Source organism: Epargyreus clarus, unplaced genomic scaffold, assembly GCF_041222505.1.
Source record: "Epargyreus clarus isolate Ecla_fem2 unplaced genomic scaffold, WU_Ecla_fem_2.2 ptg000033l, whole genome shotgun sequence".
Taxonomy (NCBI): Eukaryota; Metazoa; Arthropoda; class Insecta; order Lepidoptera; family Hesperiidae; genus Epargyreus; species Epargyreus clarus.
In genome coordinates, this window is record NW_027332238.1 from 5,159,550 (window position 1) to 5,177,431 (window position 17,882).

The 17,882-nt window shown below is 35.1% G+C and overlaps 2 protein-coding genes across 4 annotated transcripts in view; both read right to left on the minus strand.

Moving 5' to 3' along the window:
• Positions 1 to 10,396, minus strand: part of LOC140755419 (actin depolymerising venom protein gelsolin 1-like) — a 29,268-nt gene extending 18,872 nt beyond the window's left edge. The window contains exons 1-2 of the mRNA XM_073090625.1: positions 10,254 to 10,396; positions 3,398 to 3,509 (exon numbers count right to left, since the gene is read on the minus strand). Of these exons, the coding sequence (XP_072946726.1) occupies positions 3,398 to 3,508 (111 nt within the window). The 5' untranslated portion in view covers position 3,509; positions 10,254 to 10,396. The remainder of the gene's footprint in view (positions 1 to 3,397; positions 3,510 to 10,253) is intronic.
• Positions 10,397 to 14,902: 4,506 nt separating this feature from the next.
• Positions 14,903 to 17,882, minus strand: part of LOC140755458 (gelsolin) — a 34,574-nt gene continuing 31,594 nt past the window's right edge. For all 3 annotated transcript variants that reach the window (XM_073090729.1, XM_073090731.1, XM_073090730.1), the window contains exons 8-11: positions 17,548 to 17,664; positions 16,478 to 16,543; positions 15,748 to 15,810; positions 14,903 to 15,279 (exon numbers count right to left, since the gene is read on the minus strand). In XM_073090729.1, the coding sequence (XP_072946830.1) occupies positions 15,208 to 15,279; positions 15,748 to 15,810; positions 16,478 to 16,543; positions 17,548 to 17,664 (318 nt within the window). In that variant the 3' untranslated portion in view covers positions 14,903 to 15,207. The remainder of the gene's footprint in view (positions 15,280 to 15,747; positions 15,811 to 16,477; positions 16,544 to 17,547; positions 17,665 to 17,882) is intronic.

Consider the following 17,882-nt stretch of genomic DNA (forward strand, 5'->3'; position numbering starts at 1 on the left):
ATGTGCGCTTTTTTACATAGCGTATGTTTAACGACAAGTTTAAACTTTCTTTCTTTGAGATTCAAGATGTGGTCGGGTATTTTATTGTAGTAGCGAATACAGTTACCCATTAAAGATCTGCTACTCCTATATTATAAACTAGCTGACCCGGCAATCGTTATACCGCCTCAAAATATATTTCACGTAAAATATAGCCTATGTTACTCGTAGATAATGTAGCTTTCGAATGGTGAAAGAATTTTTAAAATCGGTCCAGTAGTTTTTGAGCCTATTCATTACAACCAAACAAACAAAGTTTTCCTCTTTATAATATTAGAGATAGAGAAGAGATAACGCGAGACGTTAAACCTTGCGACACTTGTGTATTAAATACATTCAATTCACATAATTGTATTCCATGTGAACTTACACAATGAATGAGGTCTTGTTGTATTTCCTTAATCGAGTGAGGAAATAGCCTTCGCTAAATGACTCAGAAATGTTGATGATCTTAACATTAAATATTTTTCGGACTGAATAAAAATATTAAGATTTTATACGAAGCTGCAAAGAAATATACTCACATGCACACACTCACATACACACACAAACATATTGAGTGACTTTTTTTTTATAATATAGGAGTAGCAGACGAGCATGCAGTCCACCTGATGGTAAGTGGCTACTGCCGCCCATGGACATCTGTAATCAACCCAGATAGGATTAGATATTCCTACCTGAGGTCGGCCACAGATGCGTCGCTACCCCTGAGAACTAAGATGGAACGCCTCGGAAAAGTTTGTCTCCCTTACCACACCCTTCAAACAGGAACACAGCAGCGCCTAACACTGCTGTTATTAGGTAGAATTAGGTGTGGCGGTGGTGCCGCCGGAGGCGAACCACAAAGGGTTCTACCACCTTCCTATATATATACAGGGTGAATTTTTAAAACGGGCCTTCAGGGCCAAATCCGAAACTATAAGGATTAGCGAAAAATGCTGAAAGGAGTTACGAGGCCGATTTTGATAAAAACTAAAACTGCATCATTAGTTTTTTAAAATATCTTTTTCCCTAGCCGGGAATCGAACGAGTTCATTTTTTAAAAAAATACACCTCTATATTATTCCACCATCTGATAGTCGCTTATAAGGATCAAATTCTGGGAAGCAATGTTATGTGACAAATTAAAGGAAAAGGAAAATTTTGAAGAAAATACATATTTTTCCATACATTGCCATACTAATCCTTAAGGATTATACATAACAAATGATTTATGTGTAATTCTTTAGAAACATACGTAAGTCATACCATTGAAGAATTTGTTGGTTAATCAACTAATTATTCGATGTTATAACCGTGACATACGGATTAGTATGAGTAAGTAATAGTTTGGCAAGTAAATTACCGCCGTTTTTAGGATTTATTTTTTAATAAAAATTGATAAGTGATTAAATAGTAAATTGTTATTGTTTGTTGTTTATAACTACGTATCAACAGTAAATATAATTTTCTATATCTCTTTGTTTAGTTATCACTCGGATTTGACTCGAAAAAGACATTCTCGCAAATTGTCCATTTTACATCTGTATTAAATGAAACTCGGCCCATAGCAAGTTAAATCTATTATAATGGTCCTAAAAGTAACCTTAACTAATTCGGACATAAAAATATAAATTCTTGAAGAACAAAACGTCCATTTAGAATGATTTGAAAAATTGAGCCAAAAAATTGTTAATACGCGAAATGTTTAAATTGATGAATGGCGGGAACTTAACTGCCAAATTAATATAAAAAATATGTATTTTCTTAAAATTGAGGCTTTTCCTTTAGTTTGTCATTTATCATTACTTCCCAGATTTTGATCCTTATAAGCAACACTATCAGATAGTGGGATAATATAGAGGGTGTATTTTTTTTTCAAAATGAACTCGTTCGATTCCCGGCTAGGGAAAAAGTTATTTTAAAAAAGTAATGATGCAGTTTTAGTTTTTATCAAAATCGGCCTCGTAACTCTTCTCAGCATTTTTCGCTAATCCTTATAGTTTCGGATTTGGCCCTGAAGGCCCGTTTTAAAAATTCACCCTGTATATATCATATATTGACCAACCGCTTATTATGACGTAATTGCACAGCGAAGTTTGGTTTTCATATAAAATTCTTTGTAAAAAAATCGGATATAATGACTTCCTTTACAGTGACATGTCGCTTATTATGACCCATTGTCGATAAATTATGTCCGGTTTTAATGACCGACATGATGATTTTTTACATCTTCGGTAATGTTCGTTGATCTTTGTGGTCACGAAACCTAGACTCAGATTCTTTAGCATCGGAAATGTGGAAAGATTATGTTGACATTGATAGCGCTCTCCTCACATCCGAAGCACCAACCGATGAAGATCTCGTACAGAACATGAATGTTAAGGAACAACTCAAAAGTGATGAGGAAGAGGAAGTCGAGGAAGAACCATTACCTACCGCAGAAGAGGCATTAAAGGCTGCAGAATTATTACGATTTTAATAGCAATATTGAAAATGATTAACGTGCAATTTTTATTTTGATTTATTAAGCTATGTTTCTGTATTAAAATACATAAGGACATATTTATATAAAAAAAGTTTTTTTTTTATCGAAACGCTTTGTATGACGTCCGCTTATTATGTTTGTCAATTCCCTTCGATGTCATTATAAACGGATTCCACTGTACTTTAATGTTAAGTATTACATATTATAAATAAATTAAGCTGTGGATTTAGTAAATAAATAATTAAAGTAAATTATTTCATATTATTTTGATGAATTGAAAATGTACAAATAATGAAATAAATAAGCAACCGACTATAAAATTCTAGAACAAACACGCACAAGTTTCAAAAATCAGCTGAATAATAACGGTTCACTAACTAACGTTTTACGGCAACGCCCATTTTTTATTTTCTTATTTTAAATATCTGCTGTTATAGTCGCCACGTTTTACAGAAGGTGAAGGTGGTAGAACCCTCTGTGGTTCGACTCCGGCGGCACCACCGCCACACCTATTTCTACCTAATAACAGCAGTGTTAGGCTGCTGTGTTCCGGTTTGAAGGGTGTGGTAAGGGAGACAGACTTTTCCGTGGCGTTCTAGCTTAGTCCTCAGGGGTAGCGGCGCATCTGTGGCCGACCTCAGGTCGGAATATCTAGTCGTATCTGGGGTTGATTACTGATGTCCATAAGCGGCAGTAGCCACTTACCATTAGGTGGACTGCATGCTCCTGTGCTACTCCTATATTATATAAAAAAAACACACACTCTGTAAAAAAAACAACTGTCTATCTATTACGATTCAGGAGATAGCCTTGTGACAGACGGACAGCGGAGACTTAGTAGGGTTACGTTTTTGCGCTTTGGGTATGGACCCCTAAAAAGGTTTTTCTCACCTTATCATTCAAAGAGGTGATGAGAGGAGAGATGGGTTGCTGTTTAGCAGGCGTTCTTGCTTGCGCGTACGCAGCTAGGGCGATTACCGCCCAAATGAAGATGAGTTTCATTCTGAAAAATAAAATATAAGTAGTTTAAAAACTAAAAAGCAACCTAAAATCACATAAGGAATGTCGTTAATCCTGATTCCTGATGATCCTTATGAGGAGAATGGGATAAAATTATTAAAATCGTGTATTGTCACCTTAACTAAGTCGGACATAAAAATATAAATTCTTGAAGAACAAAACGTCCATTTCGAATGATTTGAAACATTGAGCCAAAAAAATTTGTTAATACGCGAAATGTTTAAATTGATGAATGGCGGGAACTTAACTGCTAAATTAATATGAAAAAATATGGTTTTTCTTCAAAATTTTACTTTTCCTTTAATTTGTCATTTATCATTACTTCCCAGATTTTTATCCTTATAAGCAACACTATCAGATAGTGGAATAATATAGAAGGTGTATTTTTTTTTCAAAATGAACTCGTTCGATTCCGGCTAAGGAAAAAAATATTTTAAAAAAGTAATGATGCAGTTTTAGTTTTTATCAAAATCGGCCTCGTAACTCCTTTCAGCATTTTTCGCTAATCCTTATAGTTTCGGATTTGGCCCTGAAGACCCGTTTTAAAAATTCATCCTGTATATAACAAACTGACTAATCAATGTTTGTTATTTTGTGGTTTGATGACTAACTCTATTATTTTTCAATTGAATTAATTGACTAACTATAGGTATTATTTATCAATTTAACTAAATGATCGTGAGTCATCAAATGTTTGTTTCGATTTGCGGTTTGGTTTTAATGTAATAGTATCATTTTTTTCAAAAGCAGTGATAGTCTAGTGGATACTCAGCCTCTCGATCGAGAGTACCCAGGTTCGAGTCCCAGGCACTCACACGTTTTTAACCGACTTCAAAAAGGAGGTGGTTATAAATTCGGCCGGTATCTTTATTTTATGTATGTACACGAATTACTTAAATTAAAATCCGATTTTAATAATTCTTTTTAGAAAATAATTATCACCTGCTTTAACAGTGAAGTAGCATCGTAAGGAAACTAGCATATCTGAGAGATCTTAAAAAAAAGTTTTCAAAGGTATGTGAAGTCTACCAATACGCACTTGTCCAGCGCGGTGGACTATGGCCTAATCCTTCTCATTATGAGAGGAGACCCGTGCCCAGCAGTGGGACAGTAATGGGATGATGATGACGTATCATTTTTATCCAGCTACGGAAGGTAATGTTAATCGAATATTCGTATTTTTTTGCTCTTGATTCGTATGTATGTCTCATTCTTTAGTGCGTTTTTATTTCTGAACATAGATTAGTAAAGATTACTCACTCCTAACAAGAAAATGTAACCAGTTTTGACAATTGAAATTGTCACTGTCATCTATTTTCGTGTTTGAAAAATATTAAATAAATGTAGTGAGTGAGATGTAGTTAGATCATTGACGAATGAAACGATATTTCTTCGCACTTTTTCTTCGATTGTGTTTTTGCACGTCTTACCTGCACATGCCGGCATTGTTCCGCGTAAATTACACCATGACAGCATCATCATGTCATGAATGGCTGACTATGTGTCAGCCTATGTATTACATCTCCGACTATCATGGTGTAATATACGCGGAACAATGTCGACATGTGCAGTTATGTGGTGCAAAAACACAACATCGAAGAAAAAGTGCGGAGAAATATCGTTTCATTCGTAAATGCTCTAAAAACTACATTTTTTAATAGTTTTCAAACACGAAAATAGATGACAGTGACAATATCAATTGTCAAAACGGGTTACAATTTCTTGTTAGGAGTGAGTAATCTTTACTAATCTATGCTTTTCACAAATAAATCAAATGTCTACAATTTCTTGACCTTTCAATTCTACGTAAGATGACTCAGAGACAACTAAAATATCTCACAAGTTTTTTCTATGGCCCGTGGCAGACATAAACAAATATATGAACACAGACTTTGCTCATACATTTGAACAGTTAATTGTTTAAGATTCCTGTTCCTCATGTCATGGTCTGCTAGCAACTAGACTAGGGATGTGACTTGGCTGGGGAGAAATCGATTTTTATATTAATCGATTTTTTTACCAAATAAAACGATTTTTTTACTAAAAATAATCGATTTAAAAAAATCGATTTTTTTTCACGACTTTCAATATGCTGCTTTCATTTTGTCGTATTGCTGTACGTTTTAAGTTATTTTGAGCAATATTTACACTTCGCAGTTGTAGTAGTTGTACCATTGTTTTTTATTATAAAGTAAGCCCTCCAATCAATTTTTGGTTGTTTAGTTGACATTTTTATGCAAAACACCTCAAGTAATAAACCGCAAACTCACTTGCACACTTAATCAACAGGCTATATTGTAAAATTTATTAAAAACAAAGTTTGAAGTTAAACGGGGAAGAAACTTCTAAATCCACCGTCTATGGAAAATATCTAATGACTGTACTGTTTTACCAACCGACTTTTCGATTGCTGCCATAATAAAAAAATACGTTATGTTTGTTAGACACTAGATGGCGTTGCAAGTAATACTACTATTGAAAATCGAAAGTATGGTGTGAAATAGCGAAATGAAAAATCTATTAATAAAAAAATGTGAGCCGTCACGGGACGCCTGGCAGATGTGAAACATCGACATTATTTTGTAAAAGTAATATGCAGAAAAGAACATATTGTGATAGGAACTAAATATGTCATAATGATAAAATAAAATATTACGATTTTTTTCCAGATAACGATGACTATTTATTGAATTCGATTGCGCATGGCGACGCGTCGCCACACCGTACACACTACTGCATATAGACTGTATATATATACCATCGCCACGGCATGCGTCGCCACGCCAGAAATCGGTTTTACGTGCGGCTATAGATGTTTCACATCAAAAATCGATTATTCCTGGTCAAGAAATCGATTAATAAAATCGATTTTCTAAGTAATCGATTATATTTTCACATCCCTAAACTAGACTAGGCATGTGTAGCAGCATCTGCACATATTTGAATTTTGAACGCTTTGACGTGCGCTCGAAAAGCCGACGCCAAATGTCATAGTACAAATATTTGAACAAATTCTCAAATACCTGTGCTTCACTGTGTTCAAACATTTGTTCAAATATTTGTGCTATCTGGCACGGGTCTATAAGCAATGATATCTATGACCTTGTTTGTTTATGGTAGTTAAAATAAACTTATTTTTGCAATTCGACACGTACAAACATTCAGTAAAGTATCTTTATTATATAGTTAAAAGTCGGAGACATGCATCTTACTTTATATTATATTGTTTTACACGCTTTATATTAGCTTCACTTGTATGTTTGTCAGTGAGTAACTCCGTTTTTCAGTAGAAAGAAATCAACATACATCCTTATAATTATGACGCTTTGTGGATGCTTAATGTGAACAGCAGTATAAATAAAACAATAGATAATAATTAAAGAAACTAAAGAACTTGCTTTTATAAGAAATTTAATTAAAAAATAAAAATAAATATAGTTTAAAATAACTAAAGTACACGCTTTTATAAAAATCAAACTAAAAAATATAAAATAAACTTCGAAAATTTTTAATGAAAAATTGTATTAACATAAAAAAAGGTATATTTAATTGTAAACGAAGCGTGGGGTGCTTTTGAAAATATCAAAGTGTTGGTCCTTCTGCTCATGTCTGTCAGTAAAATATTTATAACAACCGAGAGTGTGCACCCCACGCTTTTTTACAATTAAATATGTCGGAGAAGGACGGCTCTCATCGACATCATTGATAAAATCTATGGGTTTTGTGGGCGTTGTCATAGGGTAGATGCAGGCACAAATACAGTTATCACAGTATTTATTGTTCTTAACATTATAACTTCGGATTTACAAAATAACTATACTATACTACTACTATTACTTTACAAACAAAGGATTTGAGCAGCAGGTTCAAGGTAGTGACTACACGCTCCAAAGCACAACGAAATAATGATCCACCTCGATCACTCACATCAGTTCTTATCAATGTTTCCCCACCGCGCCACCACATACCTCGACTCCACTAGAGACCTCTTAAAATCTCTGCTCTGATTCTAATACGAAAGCTATACAATGACTGTTGATTATAATTTAAAGCAATTAACCCTTCGATTGATCAAGTACCAATAAGATTACTAAAATACTAAAGTAACGGTATAGCTAAGGCTATATTAAATAACTCTGACTCTTCCTCCGACAAATATATCTTTTTTGTTGCTAATACAATTTTTCATTAAACATTTTCTAAGTTTATTTTATATTTTTTAGTTTGATTTCTATAAAAGCGTGTACTATAGTTTTTTAACTATATTTATTGTATTATTAAGGTTTACTAACAGGTGTACATTACTAACATCTTTTACTTTTATAATATAGGAGTAGCAGCCGAGCATGCAGTCCACCTGATGGTGAGCTACTGCCGCGTATAGACATCTGTAATCAACCCCAGATAGGATTAGATTTCTATCTGAGGTCGGCTACAGATGCGCCGCTACCCCTGACTAAGTTGGAACGCCTCGGATAAGTATGTCTTACCGCACTTCAAACCAGAACACAACGCTACACTGCTGTTATAACAGAAATAGGTGTGACGGTGGTGCCGCCGGAGTCCAACCACAAAAGGTTACCTTTGAAGGTTACCTTTTTAAATTTTGAAGGTACCACAAAGGTTACCTTCAAAAACATACATGAATAGACCTACGCTCGAATAGTAAAACCTTTTTAGGACAAAGGAAAAGATAATAATTACATAAAAAAATGCTTTTTATAATCTCAAGACAATCATCTCATTTCACAAGAAATCTTTCATATAGTTATGTAAAGTTATATAAAATGTTACAGTATCTACACAAATACGTATACAAATAATCAAAATCATGTATGATCTAATTATAAACAAAATAACCTTAAGGTTATCAGCTTATTTATTTAACTACTTTAAGTGTTACCAACTTTGCTTACACCGACGTTTTTCGAGTGTTTTAGGGTCCCGTAAAAAAAAACGGAACCCTTAGAGGATTATATGCTCGCGGAACCATCCGTCCGTCTGTAAAGGCAATTTGTCGAAACTACTGGACCAAATGAGTTAAAATTTAATACTCACATATTTATCGGGACCTAGACGAAGGTATAATATAAGCAATTTAATTTTTAATTGGGGGGCGAAGTAGACAATTTAAAGAAAACATTATGTATCGGGTAACATGAAGGTGGTAGAACCCTTTGTGGTTCGACTTCGGCGGCACCACCGCCACACCTATTTCTACCTAATAACAACAGTGTAAGACGCTGCTGTGTTCCGTTTTGAAGGGTGTGGTAAGGGAGACAGACTTTTCCGAGGCGACACAGCTTAGTCCTCAGGGGTAGCGGCGCATCTGTGGCCGACCTCAGGTAGGAATATCTAATCCTATCTGGGGTTGATTACAGACGTCCATGGGCGGCAGTAGCTACTTACCATCAGGTGGACTGCATGCTCGTCTGCTACTCCTTTATTATAAAAAAAAATGTGAAAAGGATTGTTGTGAGGGTCACAAATATATATTCGTTATAGTTCTACAATAGATAGTTTAGGGTTATTCAAGAAAGAAGACTAAAATTGACCTTTCCCTCTCCATATCTCCAAAACTACTGATATTAAATCATAAAGAGACAGCCATATTACAGCTAGACAAAAACTTTCTAATTTCTAATGAACTAAAAAATAGTAAATGACGTTTCATTCACGCTTCAATTTCACTCCTTAAAAAAATAAAGGACAAATAATGAAGATCGAAAGAAAGAAAAAAATCGAAAGTCGATTGAATAGTCATACCCATAAAAAAGATAAATAGTAAATAATTTTTTTTTTCTTTTTTTTTTCAAACAGTGATGTCATTTATTTTTTAATGTGAATAAATATAAAACAATTTATTTACAAAATTTACATATATACAAAAATGAAAAACAAAAATATAAAAACAAAAACACTATCATAAAAAATTGTCACCATCACTGTCTTTGGGCAAGGTTCCCAAGACGCTGGCAGCATTTCCTCTCTGAATTGCTATACCAATCCTTTGAGCGAAATGTATGCCAGCTCTCGGGTCCCCAGAGACGTCGACCAAACGAGTTGACAGCTGTTTAAATAGCTGCCAAGCATCCGGACCCCATGGACCCAAAGTTTCAACACCAAACGCCACAAATATATAGTTATTGCATAAACTAATATATTTACGACGTTTGGTGCTTTCAGCAGCTGTAGCCGCCGCTAATAAATAAAAAAGAACAGTCTTTGGGGACTGCCGATATATTATGCCGAATTATTTTTGATTTGTAAAGAAATTATAATGACCAATTTTAAGTTAACTGCTCAATCTTAAAGCTGTCGGTAACGGTAAGTGCTATGCGCCTTAATAAGTTCACTTAAAAAAATATATAAAATCAAATGCAGAGATGCGTACAAGAGCACAGTAATGACGAGTTTTTACTTAAAGATAAAATCTGAATATTTATAACTCGAACGTAGTAGAATGTCTGCACGTCTTACACGTTCCATTTGTATTTAGGAATGTAAATATACTTTATATCGTCCCTACAGGACCAGGACAGAATTATTTACTTCCTACATCGGATTGAATAGCAAAGCGTAGCCGAGATCTTTTGTAAAACGCCACACCATACTTGACAAACGTAATAACGTAACAAACATGAAAATAACTGATCATTTATGCTAATATTCTCAAAATTATACACTTCTTTGTACTGTAAACGTAATATAATAATGATACACTTACATTTAAGCTCGTGGATACACTTGTTTAACATAAACGTGTTTGCACGACAAAGCACGAATGCTTACTGAGTGAATAATGGCTTTGGTCGAGTTTTAAACGCGCGGTCATATGTCATGTACTATCAGTTTTGTTATTAAAGTTCTAACTAATTATAGTTATTTACCGCTATTTTCCCGAGAATTTAAACTATTATGGAATTATCATCTATACTATTACTAATAATTCACTAATCTACACTAATATTATAAACAGGAAAACTTTTGTTTGATTGTAATGAATAGGCTCAAAAACTACTGGACCGATTTTAAAAATTCTTTCACCATTCGAAAGCTATTATCCACGAGTAACATAGGTTATATTTTATATGAAATATATTTGATAAATAGATTTTGAGGCGGTACAACGTTTGCCGGGTCAGCTTATGTATAAACATTGAAATTGGTCAAGTGCGAACGGATCGTGTACGGAGGGTTCTGTATAAATAGGTATGTATAAAATAAATTTTTATTGTGTATAAAATAAATTTTTAATAATTTTTATTTTTAGTATTTGTTATTGTAGCAGCCATAGAAGCAAATGCATTTTGAAAATTTAAGATGTCTACCTATTACGGTTTAATAGATAAAGCGAAAAACATCTAAAATAGCGGTTTCTTGTATGGCGACTTCTATTTATTTTCAAGATTTTTTTCTATAATATAGGAGTAGCAGACGTACATCAACCCCAGATAGAATTAGATATTCCCACCTGAGGTCGGCCACAGATGCGCCGCTACCCCTGAGGACTAAGCTGGAACGCCTCGGAAAAGTCTGTCTCCCTTATCACACCCTTCAAAATGGAACACAGCAGCGCCTAACACTGCTGTTATTAGATAGAAATAGGTGTGGCGGTGGTGCCGCCGGAGTCGAACCACAAAGGGTTCTACCACTTCGTATATTCATGTCTTTATATGAAAAAGTAGTGCAATAAGCTAAAATTAGTCACTATACATTTGTATTCCTAAAACATAATATCTATTATTGTATATGTGTTATTTTTTTCCAGAAGAAGTAAATACAGAATAATCACTTAAGAGAAATAATTGGAAGCATAGAATCTGAGTAAAATAGTTCAAACGGTTATCTCTCATGTTTATGTTAAGATAACTGGGTGATTCTGCTACTATAGGCGTCACAATTTAACAGGCCCATTTTGGCACATGCCACCGCTAGGCTCTAAGCATGTGATATACAAATCGATAACCAAAGAAACCAATTTCTACGACAAATCGATTACAACCCCACAACGTATTGTATAGATTACTTAATATTTTGAAAACACAATATTTTTCTAAATCATCTAAAAATTTAATAAAAAGAAGAAAAGAAAATAAATTCTAGTGTTACTTAAACATTTAATCATATTTAGAAGATTAAATAAAGCATCGCTCGTAAGCTGTTTTTTTTTTCGTTTTATCATTCACTAAGAAACAAAGTCTTGATAATTTTATTGTTGTTATGATGAAAAAGGGATAAATAATTAATTATTGGTGCGATTAAGGTTTCTTCCGAATGGTTTGAAGCCGCAAGCTCTAGCCGTCACGTGGTCATAAACTCCCTACTAAAAAGTTAGTTTAAAACATTAATGACATTAGGATGGCATGTGTCAAAATGGGCCTATTAAATTGTGATGACTGTAGAAATAACATTATTTTAAGCTTTTGTTAACACGTTCGTTGCGACAAATAAAATCATTAACTTTCTCCGCGGTGGGTCTAAAGGTGCCTCCAATGACTTTTCCACCAGTGCGGGAGGGCCGAAATCGGCCCCCCGACACTTTTTTTACAATGTTAAAATGACTTTGAAACCTTCTGAATTTCTTTACCCTCATCCCACCTGGATCTTCAAACAGAAAATGAGAAATAAATCAAAGAAAGTGCAAAATACCTATCGCTTTTCATAAATAATCGTGCCGTGACAGCGGGAAGCTCTAGCGGCTAAAGGGGGGGCGGAAGGGGCGCCCCAGGCCTCTTATTCTGGGGGGCCTCCAAACAAAGTTGCTAAAAAAGGTCGTCAGAACCAAACAATCTATGAAATGTGTATCAGCAAAAAAAAAGGTCATCGAATCAGGCGAATAAGTATATGACACATTTTTTAATTTTGTGAAATCAAATCAACTTTTCACACTGGGGGCCTCCATTTAACTTTCCGCCCCGAGGCCCCGACGACCTTAGCCCGACACTGTGGGGAAGGCTATTTTGTACATCGTCACCTGCCGTTACCATCGAGGGGGGCCGAAATGTGCCAGGTAGGCACTGATATCCTAGTGGGTAAGAAACTCGGCAACTCGTTTTAGGGGTCCGAGGTTCAATCCCAGGCACGCACCTCTGATTTTTCAAAGTTATGTGCGTATTAGAAATTAATTATCACTTGCTAAACGGCGAAGGAAAACATTGTGAGGAAACCTGCATACCAAAGAGATTTAAAAAAAAATGTCAAAGGTCTGTGAAGTCTACCAATACGCACTTGTCCAGCGCGGTGGACTATGGCCTAATCCTTCTCATTATGAGAGGAGACTCGTGCCCAGCTGTGGGACAGTAATGGGTTGTTGATGAGGCACTGAAGGTAATGTATATATCGTTTTGCTTCAAATGAGTTTCAGTTATTTATTGATTTTTTTTTTATTTATTTAATCTTTATGAACCTTACAGAAATGTAAAGGCACAAAGGCGGACTTAATGCTATATAGCATTCTCTGCCAGTCAACCTTCGGGTAGTGAGAAAGACAACGATGGCGGCATAAAGAAAATAATATATACATATATATATATAAATATATACTACAATAAATATTTATTATATAAATACATACAGATAATATATCCATAAATAAAGAAAAATAATACTATTTTTGGTTCGTCATACGTCTAGATTTATAAAATATGCACGAAGTTTCTTCTTGTAGACTGATTTGCTGAGTGGTTTTCTAAGATCTTCAGGGAGCGCATTCCAAAATCGAGCGGCCTGAACAGCAAACGAATAGGACATGAAACCAGAATGGTGAGAAGGGATTGAGAGAGTCAGCGTCTCGGAAGAACGTAGGTGACGTTCGTGGTTATCACATAGGTACTGAAATTTACACTTCAGATATTCTGGAGAAAGATCATCGTATAAGATAGAAAAGAGCGTTGAAAGTATCCTTATTTGTCTTCGTTTGCGAATAGGAGGCCACTGTAACTGAGACCGAAAAGAGGAGACATGGTCGAACAGTTATCTGTTATTCAGTATTATAATAGTTCAGAATAACCCCCTTTATTTACAACATGAACGATAATATTATTATTGATCTTAAATGAATTCTTAGCATTTAAGATTAAATAATATTGTTTCAAGAATTATGCTATTATGTAGCTATTTAAAATTAATGATTGGACTTTCGTCTTAATGTTTTTACGTTTTAAGAGATAACAATTATATAATACATAAATATTGTTGAAGGTAGAACCCTCTGTGGTTCGACTCCGGCGGCACTGTCACACTTATTTCTGTAATAACAGTAGCGCTGCTGTGTTCTGGTTTGAAGTGTGGTAAGAGACATACTTTTTCGAGGCCTTTCAGCTTTGTCCTCAGGGGTAGCAGCGCATCTGTGGCCGACCTCAGGTGTGAATCTAATCCTATCTAGGGTTGATTACAGATATCCATGGGTGGCAGTCACCATTAGGTGGACTGTGGACTATAAAAAAATTTTAACAAAAAAATACAACCGACTTCTATGTCACTACAAAGTAAAAAATATTTAAAATAAATGTTGTCGCCGACTTCAGAAATATGTACTAAACATATTTCTGAAGTCGGCGCTCAATATATTTCGTTGGATAAGGATGTAAACAGCGTGTTTACATCGTTATCCAACGAAAATTTATTTCAATTATTTTTTAATTTGTAGGTAGAAGTCGGTTGTATTTTTTTTAAACATTTTTTTCACCCTTTTAGTGATGACATACTAACATTTATATTAATACAATATAAAATTGTATAAACGTGACCATGAATGACGAATAGGACGAAAGGTAAGGTCCGAGTTTACATTGATTGGAACCGCTCGCTCGCAGGGCGCTGCCGCGCCCTGGGTACATTAATACATGGGTGGAGTTCCCCTTATTTTCTCCAGAACCCATGGATGGATCCTAACCATATTTAAATGGGACCAACTTCCAGCTCGTCTCTATACAATAAAAAAAGAATTATTAAAATCGGTCCACTAACGGCGGAGTAATTCGTGTACATACATAAAAAAGAATTGATAACCACCTCCTTTTTGAAGTCGGTTAAAAAGTACATTATCGGTAAGTTACTATGCGTTGATGAGCCCTTAACGAAAATTTGCGAGAGAAAGTTACGTTTTAATAAAAGATAGGTAAAATAGAAAACATTTATTATAAATAAAACATATTAGCGAGAGAGACGTACAATACTGAAGTACAAAATGCTGCTGTCTTAAATAAGTACAATAAAATAATTCACTCATTCAGTAATATAAAGGAACATCTATGTTTTAGGGTTCCGTACTCAAAGAGTAAAAACGGAACCCTATTACTAAGCCTCCGCTGTCTGTCCGTCTGTCACAGGGCTCTATCTCTTAAACCGCTCTCTCTCTCTCTCTCTTAGACACTTGAAATTTGTAAAAAGTAGTATAACGGTGGTTACTATAACAAAAAATATTAAAAATAGAAATATAGTTAAAAAAACTAAACAAACACGCTTTTATGATAAAATCAACTAAAAAGTAGAAAATAATTTTCAATCTAGGAATCAATTAAGGAACAGTAAATAAGTGGTATAATTGTGAAAAAAGGATGCTCCATTTATCAGTTTTCGAAAAGCGCCCCCACACTTGGCCAATTATTTTAGATGTGCCAATATATTACTGTGCGAGCGAATATGTTAATTTAAAGCAATTACAGACGATATAAAAATTAATTCCAGTCTTGGAAGTGCTGTTTAAATGCAGTGGGTTCCGATCCTTCAGTCATTTTCGAAATATGTACCTGAAAATAGAAAAAAACGTATTTAATATACATAATTATCCATATTAGTTTGTATATGTCAGCTACTCAACACTAGATGGCGTTGTTTTCCACAAGTATATTAAAATACGCCGATTGTAATTGTTGCGACTACTCGATACAAGATGGCGTTGTTACTATATTGCGTACAATAGTCCGCGTAAAACTGCTAGTCCGCTCTGAATATAGAAATGAATCGCGTCGCCATAGCGAATTGTATAACTACACCTGCTCGCAACAACTTCAGAGCGGACTAGCAGTTTGGCGCGAACTATGCCTAATGTACAGTGTACATTATGTTAACCTCTTGTAAAATAATTTCTGCTTAATTTCAACGGAAACAATCACCAATAATATAATGCAAAATTTGGCCTAAATCTAAATGTTATACAAAATAATTATTGTATTTATAAAGAAACTTTATGAAAAATTAAAAATAGTTATACTCACCCAATCAGGATAGTTGTTAGCCTCTAAATATTGTTTTGCTTTCGTCATGGCTGCTTGCTTCTCCTGCAAACACAAATATTACTTATATATAGAAATATTTTTTTTAATTTCTGACTACCATCCAAATAATTCACATGAATTGAAATACATTGATTGCGAAGGTGGTAGAACTCTTCGTGGTTCGACTCCGGCACCACCGTCACACCTATTTCTGTTATAACAGCAGTGTAGCGCTGCTGTGTTCTGGTTTGAAAAGTGGCAAAGGAGATACTCTTTTCCGAGACGTTCCAGCTTAGTCCTCAGAAGTAGCGGCGACTGTGGCCGACCTTACGTAGGTTTCTAACCTTATCTGGGGTTGATTACAAATATCCATGGGCACCAGTTGCATACCACCAGGTGGACTGCATGCTCGTCTGCCACTCCTACGACGACCCGTGTGGCGGAGCGGCCACCGGTCTGACACGCAAAGGGTCCCGGGTTCGATTCCCGGCCAGACAGATATCTAAATGATGAATTTAGATTTCTGTTTCTGGGTCAGGGTGTTTGTATATTCGTCTATGAGTGTGTCCGAATTTAGATTTCTGTTTCTGGGTCTGGGTGTTTGTGTATTTGTCTCTGTGTGTCCATGGCACCCACGACACAGGGAATCCTAGTGGGGCTGTGACTGTAGAAAGCGTTTAAGTGTTTTAAGCGTTCCTATATTATAAAGAATCAATATAAAATATATCACCTTGCCATTGGACTGTCGGCCAACCCAAACGTAAATGCTGCTGCCAGTATCCAAAATATAGCACTCCTGTAAAATAAAACATTAATATTTATAATTAAGTAGTTAAAAGGTATAATAGTATAATTATGTTTCAAATTAATACATCAAAACAAATAATTATTCTCATCATAATAATTATTAATAATCTAAATATATATAACTCAAAGGTGACTGAGTGACATAGTGATCTATCAACGCACAGCCCAAACCACTGGACGGATCGGGCTGACATTTGGCATGCAGGTAGATGTTATGACGTAGGTATCGGCTAAGAGAGGATTTTGATCAATTCTATCCCCAAGGGGATAAAATAGGGCATGAAAATATTACTTCGTAACGCGAGCGAAGCCGCGGGCAAAAGCTCGTATCATATAATAATATAATATTTATAATATAATTAACACCTGCCGCTATTCTCTCCTTCCAGGGACTGGCAGAGAATGCCATATCCCACCTAACAAGGTTGATTTGGGAGGTATTCACCACAAATTTTAATTAAAACTTCGTAATTATACATTGGATATACACACTAAATACTTAGAAAACTTCAATAGCGTGATTCAGACTAGTAGCGCCATCTGTTGACGAGTTGCAGTGGTTTAGCTTACTCTAAGAGAAATATCCAAACAGTTTGATATTAAGTCCGCTATTAATTACGAGTATTAATCTCTTTAATTATTGCCTTCCAAAGATAGATTCTGTGTTTTTCTTCTTTTGCTATTTTGATGTTAGATACAAGCTGCTGACATATTAAAGTTGGTATATACATTTTGTACACCCTACCCTGTTTCATGGTTGTCTGGAAGAGATCACTATTTTAGTGATAAGACCGCCGGTTGTACCCTTAATTATTTATTATTGTTGCTTATTTTATTGTGTCTTTGGTGTGCAATAAAGAATTATTGTATTGTATATTATTCTATTGTATTGTATACATTCCATAGATTCCTAGGTAAAACAATTAACCGATTATCAAGAACGGGCACTAGTGGGTAGTTTCAATACACAGTGGCGCCATCTACGCTTGTTACCTTCGAATCAAGCTGTTCTTTGGTGTACGGCGCGGGAAGCTTCTTAATCTGCATACTGCCAGTGGCATCGGATATCTCGTTCAAGATCACTTGCTTAGAGGCACCTCTCTCGAAGTCCTGTAAAATTGTAAAAGATAGATTGAGACAGATGGATAATTTACTTCACGAACTTAAGCAAGAAAACAATCAACGACACAGACAGACGCAACATATAAAAACATAAAAACAAACACTACTATATAAAGTGGCCCACTTTGTAGGTATACTGTTTTGAAGGTGGTAGAACCCTTTGTGGTTTGATTCCGGCGGCACCACCGCCACAGCTATTTCTGTCA